General features: G+C 41.7%; 2 protein-coding genes across 10 annotated transcripts in view; one reads left to right on the top strand and one right to left on the bottom strand.

Moving 5' to 3' along the window:
* The window catches only part of LOC132830043 (histone-binding protein RBBP4), a 77652-nt gene that overhangs the window by 35382 nt on the left and 18565 nt on the right, over positions 1–23705 (top strand). For 6 of the 9 annotated variants that reach the window (XM_060847505.1, XM_060847509.1, XM_060847508.1 and 3 more), the window contains 5 exons: positions 1458–1534; positions 8088–8145; positions 12131–12241; positions 15237–15288; positions 19892–19959. In XM_060847505.1, the coding sequence (XP_060703488.1) occupies positions 1458–1534; positions 8088–8145; positions 12131–12241; positions 15237–15288; positions 19892–19941 (348 nt within the window). In that variant the 3' untranslated portion in view covers positions 19942–19959. Of the gene's footprint in view, positions 1–1457; positions 1535–8087; positions 8146–12130; positions 12242–15236; positions 17051–19891; positions 19960–23705 lie in introns of those variants that run through there. The other 3 variants (XM_060847511.1, XM_060847510.1, XM_060847507.1) reach the window with 1 other exon arrangement.
* LOC132830045 (syncoilin-like) overlaps positions 20119–23705 on the bottom strand; it is a 53425-nt gene continuing 49838 nt past the window's right edge. The window contains exon 5 of the mRNA XM_060847514.1: positions 20119–20340. The gene's annotated coding sequence lies outside the window, so the exon portion shown is untranslated. The remainder of the gene's footprint in view (positions 20341–23705) is intronic.

The raw sequence follows: 23705 nt of genomic DNA, 5'->3' as shown, positions 1-23705 counted from the left end.
CACCTTTCTGCTCCGCTGTAACCTGCCACATCCTTCCTCACTGTCAACAACTCCACCGACTTTCGTATCATCCGCAAACTTGCTCACCCAACCTTCTAGCCCCTTCTCCAGGTCATTTATAAAAATGACGAACAGCAATGGTCCCAAAACAGATCCGTGCGGAACACTGCTGGTAACTGCACTCCAAGATGAACCTTTACCATCAACTGCTACCCTCTGTCTTCTTCCAGCCAGCCAATTCCTAATCCAAACCTCTAATGCACCCTCAATGTCATACCTCCGTAGTTTTTGCAGTAGCCTACCATGGGGTACCTTATCGAACGCCTTGCTAAAATCCATATACACCACATCTACTGCTTTACCCTCGTCCACTTCCTTGGTCACCTTCTCAAAGAACTCAATAAGGTTTGTGAGGCATGACTTGCCCTTCACAAAACCATGCTGACTATCACATTATTCCTATCCAGATGTTCATAAATCCTATTCCTTACAATTCTCTCTAAGACTTTGCCCACAACAAAAGTGAGACTCACCAGCCTATCGTTACTAGGGTTATCCCTACTCCCTTTCTTGAACATGGGAACCACATTTGCTATCCTAACCTATCCTAGGTTGGAGGATTTTAGCTATCAGGAGAGGTTGAATAGGCTGGGACTGTTTTCCCTGAAACATTGGAGGCTGAGGCTGTGAGGTGACCTTCTAGAGGTTTATAAAATCATGAGGGGCATAGATGGGATAATTGACAAAGTCTTTTCCTTGGGGTGGGGGAGTCCAGAACTAGAGGGCATAGATGTAGGGTGAGAGAGGAAAGATATAAACGGGACCTAATGGGCAACCTTTTCATACAATGGGTGAATACATGAATAGGAAGGGAATACAAGGATATGGATCCTGTAAGTGAAGACAGTTCCAGTATGGAAAGGCAAAATGTGTCAGTTCAGGCTTGGAGGCCCAAAGGGCCTGTTCCTGTGCTGTGTTGTTCTTTGTCTTTTTTGAAGGATAAAGGTAAAGTGAAGAGCGGTGTATTTCCCCTCGGGTGGGGGGTGCGGGGTTTAAGGTGAGAGGAGAAAGATTTTTTAAAAAGCATGAGGGGCTTTATATAGAATAGTTTGTGTACGGAATTACAAATTTCAGAAAAAATATTGGATTTGGAGATGGTTACAATGTTTTTAAAAGACATTTTGATGATTGCATGAATAAGAAATATTTGGAGGGATATGTGCCAAGTGCAGGCTGATGGGGCTAGCTTAGTTTGGGAATATGATCGGCATAGACTGATTGGACTGAATGGTGTGTTTCCATGCTGTATGATTCTGACAACATCTTTAAAGCACCTTTTCTCTTTTCTTTCTTTTTGAAAATAGTTATTTTTTGAGTGCTGAAAGAAAATGGGATAATTATTTCACTTTTTCCTCTTGCACACTTTATTCACAAAAGACTTTTTGTATTACCAACAGGTTCAGTGGTCTCCTCATAACGAAACAATCCTGGCATCAAGTGGAACAGATCGCAGACTAAATGTGTGGGATTTGAGGTAGGAGTTCTTCTATCTGACTGCAGTCACTGATCTTCGAATTCTTCAACCTTCTATAGGTTCTTAACTGTGCTTTGTCCTCCCACATATGCCTATTTTATAGTACTTTTAGGATTGGGAAGTGCAGTACAAATGCAGTCGAGCTTTAAGAAAACAAGGGCAGTAGATTGGTAAAGAGAGAGAGTTGAAGTTACTTGAGCAAATAGATTTTTTTTTCCTAACTGTGAAATGCACATAGATTGTTTCTCTGTTCTTACTGAAGATAATTGTTTTCTCCTCAAAAATAGATTAAAAATCCTCAAAATATAGTGATGACCACCTTTATAAAAGTTTGTGGAGATTGGGCAACTCACAGATTGAACACTACTATTTGAGGCCCTTCAATATGATTCGTCTGAGGCTGTAGACCTCTTATGTTATAGAGGTCCCAATTTAAATGAACTTAGATAATCACTAAATATTGTTGAGCATGACCTTACTATACGAAACATGCAAATTGGCAAACTCCTATGATTCAAGAGAGTGGTGCTGGAAAAGCACAGCAGGTCAGGCAGCATTTAAGGAGCGGGAGAATTGACGTTTCGGGCAAAAGCCCTTCATCCTAAGTCCGAAACAGCGATTCTCCTGCTCCTCTGATACTGCCTGACCTGCTGTACTTTTCCAGTACCACATTCTCGACTTTGATCTACAGTCCTCACTCTCTCCTAGTTGATTTTACAGTCTTATAATTGCAAGCTTTGTTGTAGAGATGTACGATGGTCATTTTTTAGGGTATGTTTCTGTTGAAGGAATAATTAAGTATCACAAAGTTTTCTTCTGCTCAGTACACAGTAGCAATAAATTCTAAAAATTGTTTGTAGGTATAAGTTATTAGGCTATTCTCAATGGATCTTTATCAGAGTTTGCTTATTTCGGTGCCAACTGTCTACAAGTGCTACTTTCCTCATGTGGCACTGTCTATGTTGGGGCTGATTGGAAATGAAAGAAACAAAATCAGTATTTTTTTTTGACAGCCACTGTTAGGACATTGCTGCTTTTAATACACTGAATTGTATAAATTTTTGCCACCTTTGACAGAAAATAGAAATTGAGTCCTTTCTGCTATTCAGTGTCACTATGGTTGATCGTGCAACTCAGTAACGTGTTCCCACTTTCTCCTCTTACCCTTTGATCCCTTTCTCCTCTTACCCTTTGATTCCTAAGAACTATATCTAACTCTTCCGTGAAAATCTCTCATCGTGAAAATTCTCAATTAGTGGCCTGGTGAATATTCTCTACAGCCTCTCCAGTCCAGTCATGTCCTTTTAGTAGTATGGTGACTGGAACTGCAAACAGTATTCCAGCTGTGGCTTAGCCAGTGACCTATAAATTTGTGACTAGACTTCCTTGCTGCTATATTCTACACCATCGCTAATGAAGGCAAGCATCCCACATAGTTACTTCACCACCCTGTCTATCTGTGCTGATTCCTTAAGGAATCTGTAGAAATGTACACCTTCGTTCCTCAGCACTCCCTGGGGACCTATCATTCATTATGTATATACTTAGCTTTATTAGACTTTTCAAAATATATCACTTCGCACTTGAGATTAAATGATCTGCCATTGCTCTATCCAGTTTACCAGCTGATTGATATTAGATTGTAGCCTGAGACCAACAACCTCACTGTTAATAACACCATCAATTTTTGTATCATGTGCAAACTTCTACATTCATATCCAAGTTGTTACTGTACACTACAAACAGCAAGGGTCCTTGTGGAATACCACTGGTCACAGGCTTCCAATTACAAAAACGGCTGTCCTCCATCACCCTTTGTCACCTGTTTTTGATCCAATTTGGCACTTGCCTTGGATCCCATGGGTATTTAATATTGGACTAGCCTATCACATGGGGCCTTGTCAGAGGCCTTACTGAAGTCTATGTAAACCACATCAACTGCAATATTCTCGTCAATAGATAGTTTTTTTTCAAAAGATGACAATTAAAATAGTAAGACAAGGTAATCTTCTAACAAATCTGTGCTGACTATCTCTGATCAATCCCTGCCTTTGCAAACATTGAATCCTGTCCTTCACAATTATTTTGATTAATTTCTCTACCACTAACATCAGGGTAACTGGTCTGTAATTACCTGGCCTACCCCTGCTGCCCTTTAGCAAAGGAGCAACATTAACTGTCCTCTGGTCATTTGGCACTTTGCCTGTGGCCACAGCAATAATAAATACATCTACCAGGCCCAACAATCTCCTCACTTGCCTCTCATTGCAGCCTGCGATACATTCCATAACACCCTGGGGAATTATGCACCTGTATGCTTGCTAAAATATCTAATACCACTTTGAATGTGTTCTAGAACCTCCCCCTTCCAGCTGATATCCCCAGCTACAATGTCTTTCTCTGTAAATACAGATGAGAAATATTAATTTATAACCTCACCCACTTCCACTGGTGCCATGCACAAGTTGCCCCTTTGGTCATTAATAGGTCCCATTCTTTTCCTGGTAATCCTCTTACTCTTAATATATCTATTAAAAAAAACCTTAGTTTTCCTTGATCCTATCTACCAAAGAGATTTCATGGCCCATTTTTGCCCTTAGAATTTGCTTTTTAAGCAGCATTCTACAGTCTATGATTTGGAAATGCCTCCCCTGTTTTTAATGTGCTATACCTGACATGCGCTTTCTTATTTTCCTTCATCAGACTCTCTATCCTAAACAGCTAGGGACCTACTGCTCTTGTCCAGTACATTCCTCTAAGAATGATAGACATGAATTTTCACTATACAACTTTTACAATACTTCAGTTTCCAAATGTAGACTTAGACTGGGAGCAGCTACTTGCAGTTATTTGCCAGATCCTAATATTGAAGTTGGCCCTTTCCCCAATTCAGGTATTTAACTTATGCACTATCCTTAATCTTTTCCATATTGACTTTGAAACTTATGGTGACTATTCTGAAAATGGAAGAAGGTTTGCTTGCTGAGCTGGAAGGTTCGTTTTCAGATGTTTTGTCACCATATTAGGTAACATCTTCACTAAGCCTCTGAATGAAGCACTGGTGGTGTATCCGGCTTTCTATTTTTTGTTTGAGTTTCCTAAGGTTGGTGATGTCATCTCTTGTGGTGACATCATTTCCTATGGTGAAGTAATTTCCTGTTCTTTTTCTCAGGGGGTGGTAAATGGGATTTCAGTCCATGTGTTTGTTGATAGAGTTCTGGTTGGACTGTCATGCTTCTAGCCAGTGGAATACCAATGAACACGTTCTACCAATTTCTGAGCAGTAAACCCAAACAAGCAGATAAAACACATCCAGAAACCCTCGCCACTCTCTGACATTAAAGACATCTCTGAAATGACTGCCAGACTGCTCAGACCCCTTGGCATCATGGTAGCCCACAAAAACAGCAGCCAATGAACTTGAAAGACCCTATACAGACAAGCAAAACTAATGTCATCTACTAAATACCTTGCAAAAACGGTGACAAACAGGCAGAAAACTAGCCACCAGGCTACATGAACATCAACCAGCCACAAAACAACGAGACCCACTCTCACTAGTATCCTTACATAAGGGTGAGGAAGGACACCACTTCAACTGGGACAACACAGCCATCCTAGGACAAGCCAAACAGAGACATGCACGAGAATTCCTAGAAGTATGGCATTCCAACGAGAACTCTGTCAACAAACACATTGACTTGGACCCCATTTATCATTTGAGAAAAAGAAACGGGCCATAAAATTACCATAGGAAATGATGTCACTACAGGAAATGACATCACCAACTGCAAATGTGTTGCTGGTCAAAGCACAGCAGGTTAGGCAGCATCTCAGGAATAGAGAATTCGACGTTTCGAGCATAAGCCCTTCATCAGGAATAAGAGAGAGAGAGCCAAGCAGGCTGAGATAAAAGGTAGGGAGGAGGGACTAGGGGGAGGGGCGATGGAGGTGGGATAGGTGGAAGGAGGTCAAGGTGAGGGTGATAGGCCGGAGTGGGGTGGGGGCGGAGAGGTCAGGAAGAGGATTGCAGGTTAGGAGGGCGGTGCTGAGTTGAGGGAACCGACTGAGACAAGGTGGGGGGAGGGGAAATGAGGAAGCTGGAGAAATCTGAATTCATACCTTGTGGTTGGAGGGTTCCCAGGCGGAAGATGAGGCGCTCCTCCTCCAGCCGTCGTGTAGTTGTGTTCTGCCGGTGGAGGAGTCCAAGGACCTGCATGTCCTCGGTGGAGTGGGAGGGGGAGTTAAAGTGTTGAGCCACGGGGTGATTGGGTTGGTTGGTTCGGGCGGCCCAGAGGTGTTCTCTGAAGCGTTCCGCAAGTAAGCGGCCTGTCTCACCAATATAGAGGAGGCCACATCGGGTGCAGCGGATGCAATAGATGATGTGTGTGGAGGTACAGGTGAACTTGTGGCGGATATGGAAGGATCCCTTGGGGCCTTGGAGGGCCCTCCAAGGCCCCAAGGACCCACACCTCCACACTCACTTCCCTCCAAGGCCCCAAGGGATCCTTCCATATCCGCCACAAGTTCACCTGTACCTCCACACACATCATCTATTGCATCCGCTGCACCCGATGTGGCCTCCTCTATATTGGTGAGACAGGCCGCTTACTTGCGGAACGCTTCAGAGAACACCTCTGGGCCGCCCGAACCAACCAACCCAATCACCCCGTGGCTCAACACTTTAACTCCCCCTCCCACTCCACCGAGGACATGCAGGTCCTTGGACTCCTCCACCGGCAGAACACAACTACACGACGGCTGGAGGAGGAGCGCCTCATCTTCCGCCTGGGAACCCTCCAACCACAAGGTATGAATTCAGATTTCTCCAGCTTCCTCATTTCCCCTCCCCCCACCTTGTCTCAGTCGGTTCCCTCAACTCAGCACCGCCCTCCTAACCTGCAATCCTCTTCCTGACCTCTCCGCCCCCACCCCACTCCGGCCTATCACCCTCACCTTGACCTCCTTCCACCTATCCCACCTCCATCGCCCCTCCCCCTAGTCCCTCCTCCCTACCTTTTATCTCAGCCTGCTTGGCTCTCTCTCTCTTATTCCTGATGAAGGGCTTATGCTCGAAACGTCGAATTCTCTATTCCTGAGATGCTGCCTAACCTGCTGTGCTTTGACCAGCAACACATTTGCAGCTGTGATCTCCAGCATCTGCAGACCTCATTTTTTACTCAATGACATCACCAACCCAAGGAAACTCAAACATGTAAATAGAAAGTGGGCTACATCACCAGTGCTTCATTCGGAGGCTCACTGAAGATGATACCTAGTATGATGACAAAATGTCTCAAAACTAACCTTGCAGCGAGCAAACCTACATCCAGAACCTCAACCTGAGCTACAAAGCTTATCAAAATTCGCAATCCCTAAAATGCTCACCCATTGAAACTTCATTCACTTGGCTGGCTGTGTTCCCTAGGATTAAGCCTGGCACTGTCATCCCTAGTTGGACTTTCTGTACTAATGCAAAATGCTCTCCTGGAGGCATTTTAAAAATTCTACTCCATCTAATCTTTTCTCACATGGGTGATCTCAGTTACTGTTTAAAAAGTTGAAGTCTGCTGCAACTATAACCCTTTTCCTCTCGCGCCTTTCTGTAATATGCCCTACATATCTGCTCTTCCATCTAGCTGTTAGTGTTGGGACCTGTTGTATAATCCCAGGAGGGCAGTCACCCTCTTTTTATTTCTCACCTCCATCCAGATGACCTTATTTGAAGACCCTTCTAGGATGACTGCCGTTATGACTGCAGTGCTGATTTCCTTTGTCAATAATGCAATTCATCCACCTGCACTCTCTCCTTCCCTCCACCCAAATTGTGCCTGAAACTCCTATATGTTGGAATGTTGAGCTGCCAGTCCTGTCCTTCAACTATGTCTCAGTGATTGTAGCAATATAATTTTCCCACATGCTGATCTATGTTCTAAGTTCATCAACCATAATCTGTCAAGTTGCTTACATTAAAATAGATAACAATTTAACTTTCTAGACATTCCATGTCCTGACCATGTCTTATCTGCCTCCTGGATTGTCCTATATCTGATTGGACCTTGCTACTGATTTTTACACCAACTCTGTGTCTCACCCCTACCAAGTTAGTTTAAAACCTCCCCAACAGCACAAGCAAAGCTCTCTGCAAGGATACCTGTCCGGTTCAGGTGCAACCCATTCAGTTTGTACATGTCTCACCTGCCCCCAGAAGCTGCCCCAGTGATCCAAAGACATTCAAATAGGTCTATCTGAGAGGGTCTCCTGCACTGTGTGCTCAAACTTACTAGTCTTTATGATGGTCACCCAGTGCTTTTCTGCCTGTGTAGTCCTGATGGTGTGACCAGCTTGCGAAACACGCTATCCACACTATCCTCAACATCATGGATGTTTTAAAGTGAGTCCATCCACAGCTCGAACTACTTCACACAATCAGGAGCTGCACATCTTCTACATAAATGATCCCTGATTTCCCACTTGTTACACGAAGCAGAGTTCTCCCGCCAATTTTGAAGCTAATGCTGACCTTAACAGGTTCATTTTTCCCCCTTCCTAGTAAAATTGGAGAAGAACAGTCACCTGAAGATGCCGAAGATGGTCCTCCAGAACTGTTGGTAAGCATGCATTATAAATTTCGTCAATTAATCTTCCTCCTTTTCACTTCTGATTTTCCTCAATGACTTGTTTAAGAGCGAAGTCCCTTAGGTGGATGTATATATTTGAAGTATTACCTGATATTACTTGTGTGTGTGTGCAAACCCAGAGAATCAGACAGTCTGAACTTAGCAGGTATGAACTGAAATGTTCTTCAGTGTGCTTAGTATACTATCTCAATTGGTACCTCTTACGACCATTTTATTTTCCTTGTTGAATGTTACTGTCACCATCTTCAGTCTTTAACTTCTCCATCTTCCTTGTTGAGAACAGCTAACTTAGTGTTGACTGGAGGACCTAGCTTGGGACCTTCCTTGTCTATCTTTGTATTCAGGATTCTGGTCATTAATGAATCCACTCACAGTTGCCATAGGACAGATAATTCCTGGATCTTTCTCTATTGTTGAGAATTCCAGTATGCTTGATTACCAGCAGAATGCATCAAACAATACAGAATTCTTCATGTATGAAGTTGATTTTATTCTGATTTGAAATAAATCCTGTGAGGAATATGGATCCTTTACTGCTACTTACAGTTTGAAAGTATTATATAATATGAAACTCCGCAACCACATTTAGTTTTTTGAAGCATTTGGTATTAATTCCATTGTGGCATGTAAGGGCAAATTGAATAATTTAACAGAATTGTAAAATGGTTGTAACATAGGAGACCTTTTAATCCAACAGGTCTGTGCTGATTCTGAAAGGGTGCACCGCTACCTCCTTGTATACTCCTACATCTTATTCAGAAATGTTCCCTTACTATCCTGAAGAGCGTTGCTCACAAGGTTATTTAACTTGGTACAAATACGTGACAGCATTTCACATGTAATTTATTCCCCTTTCTTACAGCTCAAAATTCATTCTCGCTTTTCATTTGGAATTTTGTCTACAATTGTGGACCTTGATGCCCTTGTAATGTGAAATTTTTTTTGTGTTTTGTTAAAACTCAAGTGATGGGAGGACAATAGTTATAGTTTAGATGTCATTTTCCTTCACAACAGTGGGAATACTACATGAATTTTGTTTTAAACGTGTGGCATGACTGGGTCACTGGCTAGGCCAATATTTATTACTCACCCTTATTTGCCCAGAAGGCAGTTGAGATATTCACATTGCTGTGTGTCAGGAGTCACATGCAGGCTAGACCAAGGTAAGGTTAGCAATTTTCTTCCTTAAAGGGCATTAGTGAACCAGGTGGGTTTTTCCAACAATGGTTCATGGTCATCATTCGGCCTCTCAATTCCAGATCTATTTATTGAATTCAAATTCCACTATCTGCTGGGCAGGATTCGAACTTGGGTCCCAAGAAAGTTAGTTGGATTTCTGGATTAACAGTCGAGAATGGGGTGCTGGAAAAGCACAGCTGGTCAGGCAGCATCTGTGGAGCAGGAGAATCCATGTTTCGGGCAAGAGCCCTTCATTAAGAATGGGGCTTGTGAGCTGAGGGATGAATGGAGTGGGGGTGAGGAGCTGAGAGTGCGATAGGTAGACGGAGATGGGGGTAATGGTGATAGGTCGAGAGGAGGGTGGAATGGATAGGTGGGTAAGAAGATGGACAGGTAGGACTGTTCATGAGGGCGGTGCCAAGTTGGAAGGTTGGAACTGGGATAAGGTGAAGGAAGGGGGAATGAGGAAACCGGTGAAATCCACATTGATGCCCATGGAAGGAAATTCAAGGCTTTGAGAACTGGAAGAAATATGGTGAATCTACTAATTTAGATAGTTGAAGCAGAAAAATTCAGATTCATACAGCTCAGGAAAGGCCCTTTGGCCCATTTTGAGTCTGCACTGACATAACTATCACTAAAGGTATGCTTGTCCCATATCCTTGAACGCTATGATGATTGAAGTGCTCATCCAAATATTTTTTTAAAGTTTGTAAGACTTCTGATCTCCACTACCTTGCCAGACAGTGCATTCAAGATTCTGACCACCCACTGAGTGAAAACATTTTTTCCCAAATCACATCTGAATCTCACTGCCTTTTAACATAAACCTGTTCCCTGTCATGATTGATTGCTTAACTAAGGGAACAGCTGCTCCTTATTTACCCTGTCCATACCGCTCATAAACTTATACACCTTAATCATGTCCCCCTTCAACCTTCCCTGCTCTAGGAAAAACGGTCCAAGCATATCTAGTCTTCCTGTGGCTCAATTTCTCCATCCCAGGCACATCCTGGTGAACTTCCTCTCTATCCCCTCTGCTGTTATCATATCCTTTCTGTGGGGAGGTGACCAGAACTGCACACAGTATTCCAGCTATGACCTGACCAATGCTCTGCACAGCTACAACATTACCTCTTTGCTCTTATACTCTTTAGGTATGACTGATTATGCATGGATAATGTGAATACACTCAGTCTTTTTCCCAGAGTTGGAGAATAGAAGGCATAAGTTTAAAGTTAATGGGGAAAGAGTAAAAGGGAACCTGAGGGACAGCTTTTTTATACACAGGGTGGTATGCGTATGGAATGAGATGCCAGTGGAAGTGGTTGAGGCAAGTACAACATTTAAAAGGCGTTTGGAAAAATGCATGGATGGGATAAGTATTAGAAAGATATTGGCCAAGTGCAGGGAAATGGGGTTAGCTTGGGCGTCATGGACCAGTTTGGGCCACAGGGCCTGTCTCCACACTGTGTAGGTCTCTGACTCGAAGTGTCCCATGTACTACCTTTACTATCTTATTCAGGAGCTCTGCTGATTTGGGGATGTGTGATTAATTACCCCCAAATCTCTGTGTTCCTTTAAGCTATCCAGTGTCCTGCCATTCATTTAAATACACCTTCATTTTGTTTGTTCTTCCAATGTGCATCACCTTACCCTTATCAGGGTTAAATACCATCTAGATGGGTCGGTCTGTCCATCTGACCAACCCATCTATATTTTCCTGTAACCTCCAATCATTGCTATTAACCACCCTACCAATCTTGGACTTACCTGCAAATTTGCTTAACATTCCTCCCATATTTTCATCTGTATCATTTATGTATATAGCGAACAATGGGTCCCAGTACTGATCCTTTTCATACACTGCTGAACACCAGCGTCCAGTCACTCTCGGCCTTCTAACGTTACCTTTTGTGTCCTATGACTAAGCCAGTTCTGATCCATCTTGCCAAGTTTCTTTTGAATTTCATGTGCTTTAACCTTCTCAATAAGTCTCCCTTGTGGCACCTTGTCAAAAGTTTTCCTGAACTTGATAAAAACTACATCAACTGAACTTTCCTCATCCACAGGGATTTTAAAAAAAACTGCTGGTGCTGGAATTCAAAGTAGACAAACAAGAGGCTGGAAGATCACAGCAAGCCAGACAGCATCAGGAGGTGGAGAAGTTGACATTTCTGGTTGAGACCCTTCATCGGCCCTAATAAATTCTAATAAATTTGTGGGGCATGACTTGCCTCTGACAAAACCATGATGATTATCTTTAATTAACTCATGCCTTTCCAAGTGGGTGTTAATTTCCTCTGTCAGAATTTTCTCTAGTAGGTTCCCTGTCACTGATGTGAGACCCACTGGTCTGTGATTTCCTAGTTCATCTCTACCGATCTTCTTAAAATATGGAACCATTTAAGTTATCCTCAAATCCTCTTGTCTGCGTGCAGCTCCCGACACACACACTTTGTGTCAGCATCCCTGCAACTTCCTGGCTCACCTTTTCACAGCAGCCTGCCAGAGGTATCCTTTGTTTTTAAGTCTCTCAAAGTCTCCAAAAACCTCCCCATTTCCTATGGCAAAATGTGCAAGTTCCTCAGTCCTGTTTCCTGAATTCCCTACCCATATTCTCCTTTTCCAGAGTGAAGCTGAAGAGAAGTATGCATTCAACACCCTACCAATATGTGGTTTCTCTCTCACATTGGTCTCTTGGTCCCTAATGGGCTCAACTCTTTCCCTGGTTAACTTTTCTTTTAATGTATTTATAATGCTCTTTGTATTTCAGTTTATTCATGGTGGTCACACAGCTAAGATCTCAGATTTTTCTTGGAATCCAAATGAACCATGGGTAATTTGCTCTGTATCTGAAGACAATATCATGCAAGTTTGGCAGATGGTGAGTCCTGATGCATTACTATGTATCTATATTTTTCTCTTTGACAATTGAAAGCACTTCCATGTGAGTGGTAGATTGTGTTTATTGGCATAAGTGTTGAGGCAGCTCAGCTAATGCTCTTTACTGGTTATATTTAATGTATTCAAGGTACAGTGAAATTATTGATCCTTGCATTATCCAAAATGCATGGCATGAGTTGCATGTGTATGTTGATGACACCTATCACCACGACAACATCACCTCTGACTCTCCATTGTTGCTAAATATTAGACTGCTAATACTGGGGGTTTTGCTGGATGAGCAGAAATTTTCCTGTTTGTTAAATACTGCAACGGTTTAAGCCACCGCCTTAAAAACCCTTCCTGAAATTATGTTCTCAAACTACCAACTACATCCCTTTTCCTGACAACTGGGACTAAACTTGGCTATTAGTACATTTGATGTCATATTTGACCCCAAGATGAGCTTTCAACATTGTATTAATCATCATCTAAGAATATCTATTTCTACCTCCATAATTTTGTCCTATCTCAGTTCATCTATTGCTGAACTCCTTGCCAATTCCTTTGTTAATTTGTAATTTAAGGTTCATAAAATTATTGTTTGGGCTCTAAAGTGGAGGAATCCTATATAGCCATAAGTTTGATCTGTATTACTATATGGAGAAAGTGAGGTCTGCAGATGCTGGAGATCAGAGCTGAAAATGTGTTGCTGGAAAAGCGCAGCAGGTCAGGCAGCATCCAAGGAATAGGAGATTCGACGTTTCGGGCATAAGCCCTTCTTCAGAAGCCCTCCTGAAGAAGGGCTTCTGCCTGAAATGTCGAATCTCCTGTTCCTTGGATGCTGCCTGACCTGCTGTGCTTTTCCAGCAACACATTTTCAGCTCTCTATTACTATATACCTGGTTCTGATAAAACAATAATTCTGTTCTCATGCGATCTTGTGTTGTAAGAAAAACACGCAATAGCCACTCCATTTAAACTAATGGGGGTGGAATCATCTGTAGCCAATACAGGTAATGAAAGTTTGTCGTCTTTGAATAACAGTCTAAATTCTTCAATGAGATTTAAGCCATTTCGTGTTGAAGAAACACTGGTTATAGTAGATAGAACTGAATTGTGTTAAGGCTTTTAGATTCATTTTAAATTTGTTCTGAGTTATGCAGGGGTGTTTGGAGGTTTGCTTATGTTTTAAAATTAGGTCTTTTCTACTCCACCTCTATTAGCTGTTCCTCTCAGGGTTTGAGGGGAGGCTATGGTGACTGGTGTCCAGTATCTCAAAGGCAGAAATGTCAAGAAGCAGTCAGGCAATGTGCTGGTTAATTTGGAAAGTAAAGGTCTGTAGCAGCAGAAGTGTTGATGGGTTAGCTGTCTCCATAACGGAACAGAAGGAGAAGTCCTGAGTGCCTTGGAAGAACCACACTGGTTACTGGACTAGTGTTAAATAGGTGAGCTGTGACAAAGATGTTGTCTCATTGAAATAGCCACTGAGTGAATGTGGGAAAAAAAAACATCTGTCACCATGCCAAAGGAGATTAAAGTAGAGACAAGTGAACTGTCAGAGCATATAAGGATTGAATCTTTATTTCTGATGTTTGTAATTAGATGACTTCAAATAGTCCTTTTATAGTGTAACAGATTTTGTTTTCTCTTCCTGTGTCATAAATTTGAATGTTTTGCTACAAGTATATTGGCAATCTCTTCTGAATATGTTCAATGACTGACCGCTATGGTGAAATTAGCATTTGTTGTCTGTCGACCCAGCTTTCATACTAGGATCTGATTTGTCTCGTATCATTGTCAGCTGAGACCATAACAATCTTAATTTTTTTTACTCTGCTACTGGCCTCCTTTTGTTTGACTGAGAGCCAATGTCCTTTAATTTGAAAATTCTCCATATGTTCAAATCTCTCCCTAATATTACCCTAAATCCTATACTTCTTTTGCCTCCCTTTAAGATATTTTAAAGGCTTTTGGCCATCTCAGGTTTGATGTCCTTAATTTTAGTGAATTTTGCAACACTTGAGACACCTGAGCATATTTTTATTACAACAAATATTTATTGTTGTGCAATACTTCAATTTAATACCGGTAGGCACAACACTTGAATGCACACAGTTGCAATGTGTTTTGGCTATATAAGCTTAAAAGTTTGTGTTTGACCTCAGTGTCATTACATATACAGCTAATGTTCTTACATTTCATTTGGTTGTAATTAAGATATTTTAAAATTATAACCTGGCATATATTCAGTGCTTTCAGCCCCTGAGTTGATAACCAGATGAAACATACATTTGAAATAGTTATTTGTAGAATTTTAATACATAATTTGGACAGTTACATAAAAAGGGATGAGAAGGACATAGGCTAAATGCAGGGAAATGGTGTTAGCGTTGACTGGCATTTTGATCGGCTTGGGTCAAAGGGCCTGTCTCTATGCTGTAGGACTCTATGACTCTATAATAGGAAATGGTCAAAGTTCAAGTCTGATTGTACTTTTTGCTGCTTAGGTAACAAAAACTTTAGTTTATTCTTTCTCTGTTCTGCATTTATGTTCTTATGGTCTGAGTTGTACAGTTTCTGAACAAATGATAGCTGAAATATAACATTGGGAAGTTCGCACTTTTTAAAAATTTTGTTTTGTTTATTTGTTTTTTGGAAAAAAAGTGTTCGCTATCTTTTTTTTTCAAACCTCCAACTGAGTTCTTCACTGGAAGACTTAGACATTGTTTACAACACCTTTTAACAGTAATCCTGGGTATGATTTATCAGCACGCACCAGGAATCAAATGTGGCTTTTATAACACTGGAGGAACTGTTGTTGAAAGATCCAATTACTATTTTTCTAATACTTCAGTTCTTGATGCAGAAATGGAGTGGTCTAAAATGTTTGCTATTCTAACAATATTTTTAACAAGACTGTAACTTCAACGAACAGCTGTTCTATAAACTTTACTACTGCTTTAATTTTTAATTACCTTGTTTTTTATTTTCAGGCTGAAAATATTTACAATGATGAAGATCCTGAGGGAGCTCCTGATCCGGAAGGTCAAGGCTCATAGTTGATTCTAGTTTTCAATCATTCTTTTTCTACACAAACATGAAATTCTGCTAATGCTGTTTTGGGAGAGCTGGTTGGTGTAAAACCACCATCTCCTACTGAGAGAGTTTGGATAAAATGTGTGTCCTCCAGAAAGGACGTAAAAGTTTTTATGATTGCCTGTTCCCCATATGTGCCAGTCATAGTATTGTACTGATATGTCTGCATTCCTTCAAAAGCAAAATATTCTGGATGCTGGAAATCTGAAATAAGAACAGTGCTGAAAATGTAGCACCTGTGGAGAGAAAAGCAATTATTGTTTCTGGTGTGTCTATCACCTTTCTTTACAATGGTTCTGATCAGTTTTCACAGAGCTTAAGTTAACAATGAGCTGGCTGTGCCCCTCTGCTGGGTGTGTTTTTGATAGGTGGGCATGGTGAACCCACAATATTCTACGCAGCACCAAACTCTTGCCCTCAATATGCATCAAAATTAGCAGCCCAACCATCATGTGTAATAATTGAGTCATTCAAGCTTGCTAAAAGCTTTAAAGCAAAATATCGTGGATGCCTGAAGTCTGAAACAAACACAAAAAATGCTGGAGAAACCGGGTAGGCTGGTAGCATTTGTGGGGAGACCAGTAGAGTTAATGTTTTTGAGTCCAGGATAACCGTTCAGGAAAGTCTTGCAAAGTCATTGTGGACTCAAATGTTAACTTGGTTTCTGTCTCCACAGAGGCTGCCAGACCTGTTGAGTTTCTCCAGCGTTCTGCATGTTGATTTAAAAACTCAATTGACCAACTAATACTAGAGACATAAAACTGCAGATGCTGGAATCCAACGTAGGCAAACAGGAAGCTGGAAGAACACAGTTCTTCTATAATACGATGAGTTCTTGTGCAACCCCACATCATAGAACAATTGTGCTTTAGAAATAGTGCTTAATGTGTTGGTGAAACAGCGTTACAGCCAACACAAGTTTTAAAGTTTGCGTTGTAGAAACAGTGCCCCAATTTGTCAATCGCGCTACAGCAAATTTCTGTTAATGAAACATGCATTATAGCAGAACGACCTGTAATATGTTGCAGAATGTAGTTGATATGGGCAATTGGCAAAATGTGGACAGTGTCTTTAAAGCAGATTCCAAAATTGTGGGAAGAAGGGTGGGTTGCATCCGTCAGAGCATCCCCCCCCCCGGAGGTTGTGCACTGTTATTTCCCTGGGCTTCCAGGATCCATGTTGAGTTCCTCATGGGCCTGCTAGTAGTCTCCCCAATGAGTTCATGGTACTGCTGCAGCTCCTGAATGTAGGGTGTCCTTTTCATTGAGGGGCACATGTCCCGCAATCAGACCGCAGAGTGAGCCTGCAGCATGCTCTGGCTGCTATGGCAGGCTTCTTTCTGGCTCATTGGCTCACTACCAACTTTCCTTTTTTTTGGAGGATGGGGATTGGCAGTAGTCAGCCCACTCCATGCTATCAGCCCTATGTTTTTCATTGCACAGATGTTGCCTGACGTGGATGTTTTCAGCATTTTCTGTTTTTATACCTGCATTTCTATTTTGCTAATAGAACATAAGCAGTTTGATATCCTGTTGCGTACCTTGCATATTTAAAGCTTGCCCCGACTATCTGGATGCTGCAGTGTGTTGTGCTTATTGTTTCTTTTTGAGATACGAGTCAGTTAAACCAATTGAATATTCTCTATGAGAGGGTCTTGCTAAACAAGTGTATTGCTCCCAATAAAATGGATGTTTTTCTACATAATATTAAATGTGAATTTCTTTACCTGTCTTTTGTTAAATTGCCTTTCTCTGGTTCATAAATTGCTGCAGTCTGTCAGAATACAAGAAGTGCGCAACTCTAGTTTAAAAAAAATCCTCTTTGCTCAGTTTTTAATAATTGGGTCTCTTACCCTGAGACTATGCCCCTTAGTTTTAGACAATCCAGTTAGTGAAAGCAACTTTCCAACATCTTCCATGCAAAGTCCACTCGAGTTTTATTTCAGTTCAATCACCTCTCATTCATCTAAACCTCAAACATGAAGCTCACTCTGAAGGATCTCCTCAAAGGGACAGTCCTTTACTACAGCAGTCACTATTTTGAGACTTTGTAGCGCTTCCTCCAAGGCAAGTATTCCATTCTTGAATAAGGAATCTGAGATTCTGTGTCTTACTCCAGTGTGGTTCTCAGCAAAGCTCTGTGCGATTGTAAATCTGAATTCTTGTATTCCTAAATGTTATCTTTGTTTCTTGTACAAGGATGCTCAAATCTCCCAAAACACCAAAATTTATTTTTCAACATTTTACTGTTTTTCCAACCAGAGTAAATAACTTAATGCTCCCCATATTATATTCCAGCTGCCATCTTATTGCTCACTCAGTAACCAATCAATGTTTTCTTGCAGCCTTTGTGTCCCCTCAACATGTACCCACATGGCATTAATTCATTTAACAAAGTTAGATTACTCTGGTCCTTTCATATTAAGTGATTAATGTAGATTTTAAATAGCTGAGGTCATAGAACTGATGCTTGCAACATTCCATTTAAATGCTTCCAACTTGGACTTCTCTTAATTTATTAACCATTAACCAATCTTTAATACATTCATATTAACCCAGCCCCATGAGCTATTTGCCTCATGTAATGTTTTAATGTGGTACTTCTTATATTTAGATTTCCAGAAGATATTTAATAAGGAGTAATTCCTGTATTTGTATCCCACTAGTTATGCCCACAAAATCTAATATTGTCGGATAGTATTTCCTTTTCATAAACTTCGTTCTGTCTTGTCAACACATTCCTAATAATACATTCCCGAACTTAACACAGTGGAAGGTTAACTGATCAGTTGGGGCTTCTCTTTTCAATACTGGGATCCTTTGGAAAATTTAACCTACCACAAATGAATTTGGAAATTAAAAATACAGATTGCTGTCTTTACTTTTTCCCTGTTTGATCCTTACAGCAAAATGCACTCTCAATACTGTGTTCTGAAGAAGGTTCACTGGACTTGAAACGTTAAGAATCCTAGAGTTCTACAATGTAGGAGCAGGCCATTTTGCCCATTGAGTCCACACTGACCCCTCAGAAGAGCATCCCATCCAGAATCCCACCCCCTTATCCGTGTAACCCTGCATTTTCCATGGCTTATCCACCTAGCCTGCACACTGGGCAATTTAGCATGGCCAATCCACAAAACCTGTGCATCTATAGACTGTAGTAGGATACAAGCACCCAGAGGAAACCTACCCAGGCATAGGGAGAACCTTTGTGTGGAGTTTACACAGTCATCCAAGGGTGGAATTGAACCCAGGTTCTTGGTGCTGAGAGGCAGCTGGGCTAACCACTGAGCTATCGTGTTGCTATTAACTCTGCTCTCTGTCCACAGATGATGCCAGACCTGCTGAGTTTCCTGAGCAATATCTTTTTGTTTCACTAAACAAGCCCATTATCTGCAGCCATCTCTTTTGGAAGCTTAGGAGGTAGTTTGCATGGATCCAGAGAATGTCAGAGTTTAGTCAGTTATAACGGCACAAAAGGTTATTTGGCTCAATTTGCATTGATTAGAAGCAAGTCACATTAGGCTGTTGTAGTCCATACTCATTCACTATATAAAGAAAATCCTCAAGTCTGCTCTGCCATTCAATGAGATCATACCTGAATGTACTTAATGCTGTTTCCCTTGCATGATGCCAGTACCCTTCAAGTTTTAAGATGCGGGCATTTAATCTCCATTTTAAGTATCAATTGAGCCTCTACAAAAGATGTCCACAGCCTCTAAAGGAGCAAATCCCTCCTGATCTCAGGCCTAAAATGGTCTTCCCCTTCTTCTGGGTCTCTTCTCCATCACTCAACATGCACCCACCCACCCAGTGGAAGCATCCTTCCTGTGATTTTCCTTGCAGAATTTTGTATTCTTGAATGAGATCATTCTTTAAAGCGTGTCAAAACATTGGATTGTTTTCTCCTTATCTGATTCCAAAGGAATACTGATGCTTGGCACCATTCTTGAACCTTACCAAAATGGGTCCCCTCAAGCTTGAACAATAACTGAATAGGCTGTCTAATATCAAAGTATCAATCAACACTCGATCCAATCAGAAATCCAGCACCTATCCACACGAGACGCAATTAATCAAGCAGTACATCTTGTAATGATGCAGCAACACTGCTGGACTTTCCCTGTTGTAGCGTAGGAGCACTCAATGATGCAAATGAGATGTATGCAAATTTGGAGATTGGGTTAGCGCATTAAAGTCCCAGCGTGCTGGGCTGTTTGGTGTTTAGATGCAGGTTTCAGCTTTGAACAATTGTGTAGTTGCTTTAGTTGATGTATGTTTTGTTACGTTATGTATCAGATGAAATTGAGCATTGATCTGGTACAAAAGCTTATTTCAATATCTGGACTAAATGGTTGTGTAGGATATTTAATGTTGATTATAGCTAAACCAAATTAAATCAGTTGAAATGTTAATATCTATTCAGAAAGAAATTTGCATGGGTTAGGAGCAAATCACATTTGCCTCTTGTAGTTCGTGCTGATAAAAATATTTTAAAAATCTGCCTGATTCTAAACTAATCTATATATTAATTCCATCTACTACCTCATTAGGCCTACCAAAGATGCATCAATTTCAGACTGGGCATTTTCAATTAACTTGACCAGAACCGCTTTTGGGAGTGAGTACCTGATTTTTCATTTGTCATCAGCGTTTTCAAACATTTCTCATGAAATACCTAACTTTTTAAGGTAATACCACTGTATCCTGAACTCTGTTTGCCAGAGACTATTAATTTATTTTATTGACATTGTCAACTTTAATCATCTCAAACACCTCCATTTAATTCATCCTTAATCTTCTATAATCAAAGTAATAGAGTCATACAACATGGAAACGGACCCTTCAATCCAATTTGTCCATCCTTACCAGATATCTTAAATTAATCCAGTTCCATTTGCCTCTTAAGTCCTTCCTTTTCATATATTCATCCCATTACCTTTTAAATGTGTGATCGTACCAGCCTCCACCTCTTCCTCTGGCAGTCAGAATTGAGAACTATCTAAAGAAGGGAAAAAAGTTACAGCTACAAGGAAACGGTTGGGACAAGCCAATTTGCTCTTGAGGACCAACACAGATTTGATTTACCAAATGGCCTCTGTTTTTAATCATTCTATAATTGTAAAAGACCAATTTTTCCAAGTATTGTGTTGTACACTGTGATTTTGTATTTTAATGTCTCTCAAGCTTCATACCAAAACAAACAAAGACATGAAGCAAGGCTCGTTCTTATAATGACACTACATTTTAACCAACTGTTTCGGTGTTTGATCTACACATTGATTAATTATTTCACTAATGGACTTAACCATACAACAACAAAAATTGTAATCTTACACTGCAAGATAAAATAACCAATATAAATGATTGTCAAAAAGCAAACACAAAACAAATGCTCACCAAGATAAATATGACAAACAGCAAAAGTGAGCAAAAACATCCTGAATGTAATGTTATATATGAACGTGAAACTACGTTGTTGATCCATGAGCAGCATACATATATTTTCCATGATTAGGAAGAAAAGAATGTGAACGTGGGCAAATATAACTTGAGACACTAAATACTTTAATGCACTGTGCTGCTGCCTCACAGTGTCAGGGACCCAGGTTTGATTCTAGCCACAGGCGACTGCCTGTGTGGAGTTTGCACATTCTCCCCTTGTCTGCGTGGGTTTCCTCTGGGTGATCCAGTTTCCTCCCACAGTCTAAAGATGTGCAAGTCAGGTGAATTGGCCATGCTAAATTGCCCATAGTGTTAGGTGCATGAGTCAGAGGGAAATAGGTCTGCGACGGTTAGTCTTCAAAGGGTCAGTATGGGATATGCTGGGGCGAAGGACCTGTATCCACACTGTAGGGAATCTAATCTAAAATAACTTCACTTTGTTCTATACAATTTGCAACATGAAGCAGTGAACCCATTGTAATTTAGTCCACTTTGAAATAAAGTTATCACCATGACCACCTGCAATTGGTGAATAATTCCGATAAAATTAATCCACTGAACAGCTTAATCCTTTACAAACTTACAAGGCAATGTATCCGAGAGGGTGATTTTGCTGGTTAGTCAGAAATACCTAAACTCTTTTCATTGTCAGCTCTACTGCAAATAAATGTTTTAAAAATAATTTTTATTTCGATCTGAAAGAAAACAAGTTAGGAAAAGCCTATACATCTCCAACTCTCTCGTTTTTCCTGTATCAATTCTTTAACTTGTGGCCTGTATAATGGACTGAGGACATGAAGAGAAATCCCAAAGAAAACTGTCCTATATTTCTGTTTATGTTATAGACAATAGATACGGGGGTAGGCCATTTGGTTCTTTGAGCCAGCACCAGCATTCATTATGATCATGGCTGATTATCCAAACGGTATCCTGTTCCTGCCTTATCCCCATAACCCTTGATTCCACTATCTTTAAGAGCTCTATCCATCTCTATCTTGAAAATATCCAAAGTCTTGGCCTCCACTGCCTTCTGGGGCAAAGTATTCCATGTATGTTAAAAATGGACAATCTTTGCTGGACTTCTTAAACAGCTGAGGCAACTATATGATCAAATTTCCAGAAGCTTCTGAGCTCCCTACATTGTTTAGCTTAAGTTGACACAAAGTTCTCCCCACCTCTTCCTCCGCTACATTGATGACTGCATTGGCGCCACCTCGTGCTCCCGCAAGGAGGTTGAGCAATTCATCAACTTCACCAACACATTCCATCCTGACCTTAAATTCACCTGGACCATCTCTGATACCTCCCTCCCCTTCCTGGACCTCTCCATCTCCATTAATGATGACCGACTTGACACTGACATTTTTTACAAACCCACCGACTCCCACAGCTATCTGGATTACATCTCTTCCCACCCTATCTCTTGCAAAAATGCCATCCCGTATTCCCAATTCCTCCACCTCTGCCATATCTGCTCCCAGGAGGACCAGTTCCACCATAGAACACACCAGACGGCCGCCTCCTTTAGAGACCGCAATTTCCCTTCCCACGTGGTTAAAGATGCCCTCCAATGCATCTCGTCCACATCCCGCACCTCTGCCCTCAGACCACATCCCTCCAACCGTAACAAGGACAGAACGCCCCTGGTGCTCACCTTCCACCCTACCAACCTTCGCATAAACCAAATCATCCGCCGACATTTCCGCCACCTCCAAAAAGACCCCACCATCAGGGATATATTTCCCTCCCCACCCCTTTCCACCTTCCGCAAAGACCATTCCCTCCGTGACTACCTGGTCAGGTCCATGCCCCCCTACAACCCACCCTCCCATCCTGGCACTTTCCCCTGCCACTGCAGGAACTGTAAAACCTGTGCCCATACCTCCTCCCTCACCTCTATCCAAGGCCCTGAAGGAGCCTTCCACATCCATCAAAGTTTTACCAGCACATCCACTAATATCATTTATTGTATCCGTTGCTCCCGATGCGGTCTCCTCTACATTGGGGAGACTGGGCGCCTCCTAGCAGAGCGCTTTAGGGAACATCTCCAAGATACCCGCACCAATCAACCACACCGCCCAGTGGCCCAACATTTCAACTCCCCCTCCCACTCTGCCGAGGACATGGAGGTCCTGGGCCTCCTTCACCGCCACTCCCTCACCACCAGACGCCTGGAGGAAGAACGCCTCATCTTCCGCCTCGGAACACTTCAACCCCAGGGCATCCAATGTGGACTTCCAACAGCTTCCTCATTTCCCCTTCCCCCACCTCATCCTAGTTTCAAACTTCCAGCTCAGCACTGTCACCATGACTTGTCCGGACTTGTCCAAACTGCCTATCTTCTTTTCCACTCCACCCTCTCCTCCCTGACCTATCACCTTCCTGTCCTCCCCCACTCACCCATTGTACTCTATGCTACTCTCTCCCCACCCCACCCCCCTCTAGCTTATCTCTCCATGCTTCCAGCTCACTGCCTTTATTCCTGATGAAGGGCTTTTGCCCGAAACGTTGATTTCGCTGCTCGTTGGATGCTGCCTGAATTGCTGTGCTCTTCCAGCACCACTGATCCAGAATCTGGTATCCAGCATCTGCAGTCATTGTTTTTACAAAGTTCTTGGTTCACCCTGGATAAGGAAAGCTTCAGAACCCATTATATTGAATGAGGTGCTAGTAATTGGCAGTAGCTCTTCACCTGCATTGGAAATCTGGACAGGTAAAGTGTTGGTTAATGACTTTCTAATTTGCTCAAGGTGGGTCCTCAGCCCCTAAAAACCTTGTCTTTATCACATGACTGATATCTGAGTTTAAGCTGTAATATACAAATCTGAGATTCTAGGTTGCTTGCTGTTTGACTCCTGACGAAAAGCAAGACTCCAGGCTGATTTGGTATTCTTACTTGGACTCTTTATCTTTGATTTCAAG

This window comes from Hemiscyllium ocellatum, chromosome 30 (assembly GCF_020745735.1).
Source record: "Hemiscyllium ocellatum isolate sHemOce1 chromosome 30, sHemOce1.pat.X.cur, whole genome shotgun sequence".
NCBI lineage: Eukaryota > Metazoa > Chordata > Chondrichthyes > Orectolobiformes > Hemiscylliidae > Hemiscyllium > Hemiscyllium ocellatum.
The sequence above is the reverse complement of the archived record's forward strand: the minus strand, read 5'-3'. Positions and strand labels throughout refer to the sequence as shown.